The 11,808-nt window shown below is 47.4% G+C and overlaps 1 protein-coding gene across 1 annotated transcript in view; it reads right to left on the bottom strand.

Moving 5' to 3' along the window:
• SH2D1A (SH2 domain containing 1A) overlaps window positions 1-11,488 on the bottom strand; it is a 50,736-nt gene extending 39,248 nt beyond the window's left edge. Inside the window, exon 1 of the mRNA XM_009997230.1 lies at window positions 11,277-11,488. Within this exon, the coding sequence (XP_009995532.1) occupies window positions 11,277-11,488 (212 nt within the window). The remainder of the gene's footprint in view (window positions 1-11,276) is intronic.
• Between the last annotated feature and the right edge of the window lie 320 nt (window positions 11,489-11,808).

Here is an 11,808-nt window from a genome sequence, read left to right as displayed (position 1 = left end):
AGCCCTTCTCCCGCCTCGGGTGCTGGAATTAATGCTGCTGTGAGACAACATAAATCGCAACTTGAAAACAGCAGATCAGGTGTACACTTGCTGCCATTAAGAAGGCTTTAAATTGGTTTAGAATTGAAAAAGAAGAAAAAAATCTACCAGAAAAGATCCAGATATGGCTGTGAAGGGCTGAAGGCAAACAGCAGAGGGAAGCTGGCTAAACATGCAGGTGCTTCAGCACTTTGTGATGCACAACCACAATGGGATGCAGAGCTTAGCAGGTGAGTTTTAAAGCAGTGTCAAATTAAGCAACCTGGCTTTTAAACACTGGGTGTCTCTTGACCAACTTTAAGTCCATTTTTTTATAATATAAGATCAAAGTATTTAAAGCTTTAGACCAGGTTCAAACTGCAGAAATTTTGGACACCCTACACCGAGAAGGATCTAAGATCTGTGTTGTTAGTAATTATTAATACATGAATAAACTGTTACATGACAGCAAAGTGGATATCCTACACCCATATTTATATATATATGACTTTTCTGAAGATCCTAAAGTTCAGTCTACACTAACAATATTTCTGTTTCAAAACCACCAAATAGGCATTGGCTAAAAATCTGTAAATAATCTTGACTTAGAAGTCAGAGCCTAGATGGCCATTCTTCCAGGGCAGCCTGAGTCCTGGAAGCCCCTCCCAATCGAATGAACTTCCTCCTGCCACTGACTGTGATGGCTTAGATGGCTCATTTGCTCATGGCCAGAGAAGCCCAGAGCCTGACAGCAAGGAACATCTCCAAAGACTGCAGATATGGAACTGAATAATCTTGGGCAGGAGCATAAGATGCTGGGTGTCTCACCCCTGTTATAAACACTGGCTCATCACTCATGGGGGAGACAGACCAGTCTAATCTCCTCAGTCTTTCAAAGAAGTGCTGTACCCTTCACTGTGTTTTTACCCAATCTGTCTGTTTTGCACTTTGTGAACCCTTTAACATCTTCCAGCCGAAGAGGGAGCAGCTTAGAGGGAACAAAACACAAATGACCATTGATTTGCTCTCCTACTTCTCTTTCACGGAAGGGTGAGATGAGAAGGCAGTGCAGGGAACTTAAGGCAGTAGGGTGATTGAAGTCTGGAATAAGATGCTGAAGCCTTCAACTCTTTCTGCTGCCATGAAGAAAGGTCTCTCAGTCCCTCAGCATTCTGGGTCAGCACTAGGGATCTTCTCATGTGATGGCCATGCCACCAGCTTTCCCCATAACACTGCAAAATACATCTTAGAGAGGATGGGATTCCTGGCAGAGGCCTTGGGGAGCACTGCAGGAATAGCTGTATTTTGCTACAGAAACAGGGAGAAAAAAAAACAGGGAGCAAAAGAGAACAACCAGGAAAAACCATGAGACATCAAGGGAGAGAAACAACAGCATCACAGTCCCAGTCCAGCACCCATTAGCTTGACACTGGTGTAACAGAGACTAAACAGTTCTCATATAACATTTTCTTCTGAAACATTAGCTGCAGACTAAGATCTTTCTCTGTATGAATTATGAAGTATTATTTCATGTTTAATTGCATTGATTTGCATTGAAAGCTTTAAACATCAGCCTAATAATTATCTTAAACCAATTTGTCATCCAGAATACAATAAACCATTATCTACGCTAGTGCTCACAAGATGATTCTCCTGCATCAGAGGAACTGGAAGAAAATAAAAATAAACCTTTAAAATGCCAGAGCGTGTGTCCAGATTGCTGCATTGAGTGGAAAAAAAAATAATTGTCAGAATGATTGCCAGTAAAGGTGATGGCAAAAAAAAAAAACCTTCATAGCCAAGAATGGAGCTTATTTATGGATGAATGTCCAAATGGTGGTCAGGGCTGGCACTTGCTGGCAACAAGCTGCCCTGGCTGGAGACACAGGCCACTTTGCTGCCCTTATACCTGCTGTGGAACTCTCCTGCAAAGCCACAGGGAGACTTATGTCCCAAATCCTCCTCTCTGGAGCTGAAACCCACCCCAAGAAGGGTGGGTGCATGGCAGTTGTTTGTGTTGCTGCTGGTGGCATCAAGACTGGCTGTGCCTCCACATTCCCCTTCCCTCCAGCACTGACCAAGATGATGCTTCTGCTAACAGAGAGAACGTGAGCAAATAGTTTTAATATGGAACTTCACACTGCTCCAAACTCTGCTCTTAGAAAAGGTCTAACTACTTTAAACTAACACCTAAAAAGTCTGGCTAGAGGTATGGAAAAAATATTGGACAAAGCAATTATAGCATCAGTAGGTACAAATACCACAAGGAAAGAGCAGCACAAGACACATTACAGTGTCCCAACAGGGAGGGCTGTTGGGCCCAGGTTAGGGAACGGGGCTCCTACCCAGCCCAGCTTTGCCAGGGGTGAACAGGGTACTCTGCAGTCTGGAGAGGGGGTGAAATTCCCAAAAATTCCTGCCAGAGTGAGAAGGATGAAGCAAAGGAGAGCTATAACAGGATTTGAATATTTCAAACTCCTTTTACAGCCATGCACTGTAACACATTTTATCTGTGTGAGATCTTGCAGCAATTGAGCACTTTACAGCTCCTGTCCCAGGGAGCACACATTATCCAGGGCTCAGCTTGCAGCATCCTGCCAAATTTTACTGCTACTGCAAAATTTCCCCCCTCTCTGCCCAACAAGAGGTTTCAACATAATGGTCTTTCTTTTACACAGAGTGATCTTGAAACAAAATGTGGTGGTTTTGAGGAGCAGGATGAGAGCCTGCTGTGACTCACCATGGTGTTCTCCAGGGTGTTTCCAGGGCTCCCCTCCAGGAAAAGGCAAGTCCCAGGGCTGTGGGCTGGAGGGGCAGTGCCCCAGGACCCACCAGCTTCGCCTGCCGCAGGCATGTGGGTGCTCAGCCAGGGGACAGGACACACACCAGCTGTGACAGCCCCTGCCCTGGTCACTGTCACCCTGTGCTGCAGGTCTGAACTCTCAGGCGATGTTTCTTCCCTGGCTGGGAAGTCCTTTCATTGCAGAAATCCACCACTGATTTTTTGATCTGATTTTCTTGAGGCACAGCCCAGCTGGAGGCATCATCAGGCTGGGCAGCAGGGTCATGCCACAGGATAACTGGGGTGGAAGCAGCAGCACAGAAACATCTTCCCCTGGGTTGGGGTCTCCTGCCTTCACCACTTCATTCCAGCCTATAGACCTTCCTATAAAGTTTCATCAAGTAATTTACAGTAGGTGTCAGCTGCAAGCTACAGCCAAAGAGAAGGTTTATTTAAGATACCATGTGGACTGTTATACAAGATCCTGATGGATTATTCCTATCTGAGAATTTACAGATACTGCAGGAGCATGGCCAACAATTTGGATTAGTTTAGATTAAACTCAGACTGGGCTGGCTTTTCTCCCTTAGGAAATCTCAACGCTAGGTCTACAGATTTTTTTTAAAGGAAAGATATAGACAAAAACAACTTTTACGCTTTCTAGCAGGCACCTGAAGTGCTTTTCCCATCAATCACCTCTGATATACGGAGGCAGAAATGTGAGTTATTTCATTAAGAGCACTCACACATAACTGGGTACATTTACATATTAATCAGACAGCTGAGCTGCTAATCTTTCTATCTTACAAGCATCTATAACCATTAGTCAGAGCTGGAGTGTTGTTAAATGCTCTGGGTACCACTGAGTGCTCTAAAATCAAGACAAGTGCAGGTGACAGGGAAAGGCTCATATTTCCAATGCTCCTGGAGGGCTGAGCACTATCAGCGCTGCAACGCTCATATAAACACATATATCTGACACCAGGAACTTTAATCCAGCAGGAACGCTAAGCAAGGCGAGGCACTCCCAGCACAAGACCCTGGGAGGTGCTGTGCTCAGGGGGTCCCTACAGGCACCGAGAACTAATGGAGCAGCTGATGGGAGTTTCAACCAAATGTGCTGCATGCACACAGGGGCTTATGACAAATTAAAAGGTGCCTGTTTAGGTGTGTTTCTCTGTTTCCCACCTTCCCTGTGTTTTGGAAATACTGTTCTGTGAAACTCACCTGTGTGTAATGATGGTGAGGGTGGCTGCACAGCACTGCTCACCCACTATTGCTTAGTTTTTTTGCTTTACCTGTTCTCTTGCCAGTCCAGGAGCTGCAGATCTAGGTCCTCAGCTCCCCGGCTCTCTCCTTCCGCCACCTCTCACATAGCTCTTGACCTGACATGTAACAATCCCCTTTGCCGAGGAAGTGATCTGTGGTATCACTTCCTCTTTGCAAAACCGTCTGTTTATGTTTCCTAGCTTTAATTAAACAAAAGAAAAAGAACGTGGGTGACTGCAGCGATAACACAGGCCTCACAAAGCACTCTGACCTTCCCTGCTTGGGACTGCAAGTTTTCATTTGCCACTTTCTCTGGATGAAATGGCCTGCAAGGTTAGCCAGACCCTGAAAAAATGTTTTTTGCCATGAGGTATCACCTGGGTTATCTGCAGTTGTCTGATGCTTGATACAGGGTTGGGCTGGCTTTGTTGCCCATCAGGCTCAGTAACCCAGCTGCACTGGCCATACAGTCACCCACCCCTCAGCACCGCACTCCCCGATGCCACCCTGACACCTCTGCCCTGACCCTTGATCACCAGCACCGAGCTCTGCACTGCACTGCCCCCTCCAGCCCACACAGCCAGGAGAGTCCTGAGGGGCCTGGGGATGCTTTGGAGACTATGAGCCTCTGCACAGCCTCAGTCATCCTTCTGGGCCCAAAACCAAGAGGTTTTGCAAAGGGTTTTGGTTCCTACACGAGAACTCGGATGCCCCACTGATGCTATAATAGGCCAACACACCCCACCCCAGCAGCTGGAGATATGAAACCCTCTTATTCCTCACCCTATAAGAATAGGTGAATTTTGGAAACAACCAGCAATTTACATTCCTCATCCAGAAAGGGTGTCAGTGGTGGTTTACAGCCCACAGATGTCTCCTCCATTCTCCAACGCTTTTTACAAAGTTTTATTGATTTGTTTTGTCAAACTATTTTATTGGTTGGAAGTATTTCCAACCTCTGCACTCTGGACATAAATATTTAAAAGGAGATGAGGGAACACAGGCTTTATGATGGAGCCCTGGCTCAGTCTGAAGTCAGGCTGGAAACCCAGTCCCAGCCCAGAGGCTTGATTGACCAAGGCCTGGAAGTGGGAGGAAGAAGCTGGGACACAAAAATATCCATATCTGTGTTTCTACCTGTGGCTGTGGGTCCTGGCAGGTGCCTGGGCAGTGGCAGTGTGAGGCCACAGCCAGAAAAAAATAACCAACCCAACCTGCTCACCCTGGAAAGGTCAGGGGAGTTGCTCTGTCAGCAGCACATCTCATAAGCCCAGGCTCATCCCCTCTCACCAAGGTTATGGTTTTTCTACCATAAGCTATTTAATCTAAGTTTTTATCTATAGACTCCCCACGGCCCCCTCCTCCTCACTTCCACTGCCCCTTGCCAGCACAGGCCCTGGCACGGCCCGGGAAGGCATCACCTCCCAGTGACACCAGGGACACAGAGCTGGAAACATGGCGAGGTTACTGTCTGAAATGCCACCCTGACATCTTACCCCACCACCTCCTGTCCTCACCACAATGGCAGATGGGTGTTCTACCTGCTCACACGGCCACTGACTCACTACCCCACAGTCACTTGCCTTGCTTGAACGTCCTTGTCAGCACCAAGGGTGACACGGTGCTCAGTTAGCCATGAAGGGCTCAGGTTGGTCTCCACCCTGGGATGCAGCCCAGTAAAGCCTGGTTTGTCTGGCTGAAAATCAAGAGGCACACGACCAGCGTGAGACATCATGCAGCTCATTTTATTTATTCCTCGCATTGCATTTACAAAGTAGCTTTTCAGTTTTGCTTTGACTTCTGGCATTTGCCTCTTCTAAAAGCATGTGAAAGAGAAAAACCTCAAGAACCACAATAGGGCAAAACCTCCAGCCCCTGCAACACCAAACTCCTAAAAGATGGACACGTTTATCACATTAACACAGGGAAGAATATCTCTGCTCCCTCCAGAGCCACAGCAGGAGGCATCACCATGAGGAACAGCTGGCTAAACCAGAGAAGCATGCATGATGTCCCATTTCATACACAAACCATTAACAAATAAATAAAACAGACCATAAAAAAGCACATGACTGCACCACTTTCTCATGCAAACCCCCAGCTAGAAGGTCTTAGCTTTGCTATGGTTTGTTTGGTTTAAGCAGTGGAAATAACCTGTCTTAAGATGAGCCCATGAGTGTGGCTGCTGCTTCATGCTAACAGCTTTATGCTGATATCTCCCTATAAAACCAAGCTCACACAAGCAAGTCATTAGAGCTTTATTGTGGGTAAGCTCAGCACAGTCAGCCACAGGGAGCAGCTGGCCCTTAGTTGCCTGTCTCATTGGAAAACTGCAGCTTGTTTCCACCTAGATCCTACAGCAGAGATCTTGTGGCCTTTTCCACCCCACAGCAGAAACCTCCGTCTCCTGCAGGGCAGCAAAACGAAGACCTTTCCTCTTATCCAGGAAACTCCAGTACCTGAAGGAGCTACAGGAAAGCTGGTGAGGGAATTTTACAAGGGCATGTAGCAATAGGACAAAGGGCAGTGATTTAAAACTGAAAGAGAGTAGATTTAAATCAGATATTAGGAAGAAATCCCTTACTGTGAGGATGGTGAGACACTGGCACAGGTTGCCCAGGAAGCTGTGGATGCCCCATCCTTTGAAGTGTTCAGGGTTGGATGGGGCTTGGAGCAACCTGGTCTAGTGGGAGGTGTCCCTGCCCATGACAGGGAGGTTGGAACTAGGTGATCATTAAGGTCCCTTCCATACACAAACCCAAATTTCCATTTAATTGGCTCTTCCCAGCCACAGGGATCAGTTCCCTCCTCCACCTTCCCACAAACCCCAGAAGTGCTGCAGGGGGAAGGAAAGGTCCAACCCTCATTTGCAGGAAGCACATGAGAGGGTTTTTTAAAAATAATTGTTAAATGCAGCTATTTAATAGCTTCCAAAAGCCCTTAAGCTCCGATTTTACTCCTGTCCCCCTGTCAAATTAAATTTACACCAGCCACTGCTGGAAAGGGTGAATGAAGTTCTTTTTCTTATTTGTATCAGGAAAGAACATACAGCCAGAAAATGTAGTGGCAAAGCCAGCTGTCCTTTAGGCAGCTGATTTCACAGATAAGTTACTCCTCAACTGTGCACAGTATGGATCTGATCTTGCAAGTGGCCCCATGGGGACATGTCCTGCCAGCTTCTATGCAGAGCAGGGCCAGTATAGGACAAATCAATGCAATGCTAGGGTGAACAAAACTCATCTTAACACACACAGTTTTTAGACTTGATTGAGCCTCTTGAAATCAATGGAAATATTTCCTTTGCCACGTGTGTCTGCATCACACTGATCCCACAGCTTGTGGGGCCCCCCCTGCTATTTAGCAGCACACAGGGGGGGCCAAAAGGCCCAAAGCTGGATATCGCCTCCACAGTGGGCAGCAGAGTTGCTTTCTTGACCAGCTCCTTTCTTTCACCTTTTCCATTCATTTATTTGTGGCTCTTCCAAACCATGACTTTATCCATGGGGAAAGCAGACACAGCTGCTCCCCCTCCCGCTCCAGCATCTGGCTGTGCCCAAGAGAGATGCAAAGCAGAGGGAAAATGGCTCTGGATGTTCCTGAGGGCTGTGGGTGCCTGGAAGGGTCCTGGGATGGTCGGTGGGCTGGGGGCCAGCTCTTAGCTCCAGAATATGCAAGAATGCAGATTTGATAACTTTTTCTCCATACCAAGCTAAGGCGAACTATACTGCATTAGTGCATGTTACTTCACTTGTTTTATGTAAATAATAAAAACCTAAACATTCCCTCCCATAGGAAGGCTCCTATTTCTACCTTTAATTTCTCAGCAGAAACAAAGGCTTCAAGCCCTTACACAGTGTGGGCAAACCAGACCTTTCCACAAGTTCACAGCCAGCCCAAACACACGTGGGCCTGCCCTGGAAAGCACAAGGACCATAACCCAAGCTGCATCCTCGGTCAGGTTTCAGCAGAATAAGAACTTCATTGTGACATACAGAAAAATGTGACTTTTCTGTAAGGTGCAGGGCTCCAGGACAGGCAGGAATGGAAGAGGAAGCAGTGGCTTTCTTCTCAGCAGCAGACCAGGGAAGGGCTAGATATGGGCAACAGTGGAGGGACTTGTCTTCCCCCTGTCCCTCATGCAGCTCCTTGAAGGGTGCTGAAACACAAAAGGACTGAGCTGAACCTCCTATAGGAAAGCCCTGCTTGGGGAAGGGAAATAATCAAACAGAAGGATGAAGAAGAGTTGAGCTGTTTTTTTCTCTCCATCATTCTTGCACTCCAAATGTAATTAAGTTAGAGATGCTAATAATAGACTTCAGTGCTTGCAAACACCTTCAGAAAGTGAGCAGTTTGGGGAAGGATCACAGAGCTGATGTGCTGCTCCAGGCAGAGGGCTCAGAGTTGTTGCTGCTGCTGTGCCCAGACCCTTCGTGCTCCCCTGTGCGAGCTTTGATGGTAACTGATGTTGCACTGTTCCTAAAATATTTTTAATGCCCTAGCCACCCCAAATGCCTTTGCAAGGAACAAGGGGCTTGCAGCACTGCAAATAGATCATGCTGCTATTTCTGGGCCATGCTATAAATATGCTTTTTCTCCGGAAACAGCAGCTCTGAGGTGCAACCTCTTCCCAGCACCTCATCTCTCCTCTTTAGAGCCAGTCTCTCTGCTTCCCTAGAAAATCCCCTCCTGGATTAAAAGCTGGTTCTCTCCAAATACAGCTGCGGAGAGAGCTGGGGGCAGTGGGAGTCCTGTCTCCTCAGCCCCCTCTGACATTACACCACAAGCCACCAGCAGCCACTCCACCATTTTCTATGCAGGGGCATTGGAACTAGATGATCTTTAAGGTCCCTTCCAACTCAAATCAGACTCAATGATTCTTCTCTGATTCCCTTGTCTGGGGAGGTTTGCGTTTGCTGCTTCCTTCCTTGCCCACTGGCTGGTCTCTGCAGCCAGCTGGAGCTGAGGCATCCTCCTCCCACCTCCTCCCTCTGAGACACAGGGCATGTGGATTTCCCACTGAGCAGCACCTAGTGCAGAGTCAGATTTACACAGCCTGAATCCTTATTTACACTTCAATTTTGTCACTGCTCGCACACAAATCACACGCTCTCACCAGCAAGGCTGCAAGTGTTTTCTCCCCTGGCATTTAAGGAAGGAGAGCAGTCCTGCTGGCAGCTAGATATTAAAAATAAATACACTGAGGAAAAAAACAAAACAAAACAACAACAACAACAACAAAAAAAAACAGGAGCTATCAGCTCTGATTGAAGATGAAGACATATTTGGATTTTCAAAAGATAGTGCTTTGACTTAAGCACACAAATGACTGATCACGTTTGTAAGACTGTTCGTCAGCTTTGTACTTGAGGCAAATGATGCACTTCTAAAAACCTATCCCCAGGCAAGGGATGGGCCTTTTTGGAAATCTGGCACAAAAGCAGGAGGCAGCCATGAGCCCCGTGCCCAGCCACGAAGCGCAGTCACCGCTCACCAAGCGCCATCTCCTGCGCCCGGTGCTTTGAACTCAGCTTGAAAGAGAAATGCAAATACCTGACAGGTTTTATTAATGACCCAGCTCAAATCACTTCAGTTTGACTGCAGAGATACAGCCTGAGCAATTCACCGAAATAAACATTTACTCAAGCACCTGAAAGGCTGGAGTACCTATCCCTAGGGAGAAAACAACTTTTTGACACAAAAATGACACTTTCCCCAGTGCCCCTCCCAGAACTGTCAGAAAAGGCCACAAAACCTTTGCTTGGACTTCTCTCACAAACCCAGAGGACTGGAGGTTTCCTCACCAGTTGGCCATGTGAAGGTTGGAGTATTCACATCCAGGCTCTAGGGCACAACAGGCAGGACAGATATTTGTGGTGCACCACATGGGACTGACAGCTGGACACCCACATGACAGAGCTCACTTGGGTTGAGTACATGTGTCAGGAGATCCATGGTGGGGACTGATCTGCATAACCTCACTGAATACTGCACCCTGGGGACAACACCCTCCAGCCTTTCACAGTTGAAGCCTTCATTAAATCAATTTTTAAGTAACCCTAGTACTTTCTTTAAAAAAAAACAAAAAACAAAAAACAAAAAACAAGAACTGCTAGGGTTTGTTGTTTGGGATTTTTTTCATTGTACCTGGAAGCAGCAGCCCCCTCAGCACAGTGCAACCAATTCCTTTCCCCTGCTGCCAACATAGGGATGAGAAGAGGGCAAAGGCTCCTGCATCCCACAGAATGAATCCCCGAGTTCCCTCTCAGTGTTCTGCAGCACCAAGGAAAGGTCTTGTTCACCTCACTGTGAAACAGCAGGTATTACATTAATGTGCCTTATTATACTTAATCCAAAAGGATAAAACAATTCATTTAGACCCCAGCTGGATTCCTTATCTGCCATGAAAACACACAGCTAAAATTTAGCATTTAATCTGAGCTCATCTATGGTCTGTGCTGCTTGGAGAAAACATCACAGCTCCTATCACCCTCCTGGCATTCCTATATTCCCATATGCACTTGTATTTTAAGCAGATCAGTAAAACCTGCTGATCCCACACTGACATGATCCCCTGAGCTCTCGGCACTTTGCAAGGCTCGTACAGGGTTCAGGGTTTGCAAAGGCCACCTGGGTCTGTGTGGCAGAGCAAAGGGGATGAACAGGAACAGAGACACTGCAAGGGTGACCAGGAGCCCCTCCTGCTGCAAGCCCTGCACACTGGAGATCTGCCAGCTCTGGTTTCCACCCAGTTGCCTGCCCACATGCATCAGGTTGTAGGACCAGGGCCACCTGCAACCATAGCCCTCAGTTACCAGCACCCAGAGACCTTCCAGGAAGAGCCCCAGGAACCAGCACAGGAGGAGCTGTGCCCATGGGCCCCACAACAGCAGCGTTTTGTGCTGAGGGAAGGGCCAAACTTCCATGTACAGGATCACATGGTATTGGGAACTTGGAGCAGAGCCAGAGCCCTGCACAGTTCATCAGACAAGCTCTTCTCTCACCTGCTTGAGTTTGGACTAAGACCTACAAGCACACACATCTGATTCACACATTCATCTGATACAGGTGGGATTTTGGGGAAGACCTTCAAAAAGCTCCCAGAGACCAACCACAATGAACATTACAGCCCCACTCCCAGGGGAAGCTTTCCCAGCCACAGGTGCCTGTTCTCGTGCAGGCAGGAGCTGCCTTTCCTGCCTTCACTTACCTGAGCAGGGCTCCTGCTGTCTCAGCATCAATGACCAGGTTTCTGCAGAGATTTTTCCCTGCTGTGGAGCTTTGAGGCTTCCTCTTCCTTTCCATTTTAGCAACTTCAGATTTTCCACCCAACACTGCAGTTTCCTTCAAAGCCCAGATTTTACAGAGCAGCACCAGCAGCTTTCTCCTCGAGCACCTCTTTCCACTTGCTGGCAGGTTCATTTTCCTTAACAGCTTCTTCTTCTGGGATGAGCAGAAATTCACCTGCCTGCCAGATAACCAGTTTGATTGGTATTAACTGATTTCCCATTAGCCCCCCACTCTTGGTTTTTGGTTGTTTGTTTGTTTGGTTGTTGTTTTTTTTTCTAACCTGTATCTCATTTTCTCCCTCTTTGGTTCCCATCCCTCCTCTTCTCCACTTCTAGGTTTTCACCCCAAACACAAGTCTCCAGCTCCCTGCGACCACGCAGCCCAGCCCACAGCTCCGCTACACACTGGTTTTTAAGGTAGATGCCCTGTGCAACTTCTAGCACTCCCCACCT

The sequence above is a fragment of the Chaetura pelagica genome, unplaced genomic scaffold (assembly GCF_000747805.2).
Source record: "Chaetura pelagica isolate M959 unplaced genomic scaffold, ChaPel_1.0 scaffold344, whole genome shotgun sequence".
NCBI classification, from domain to species: domain Eukaryota; kingdom Metazoa; phylum Chordata; class Aves; order Apodiformes; family Apodidae; genus Chaetura; species Chaetura pelagica.
This window is presented reverse-complemented; position numbering and strand designations above follow the sequence as displayed.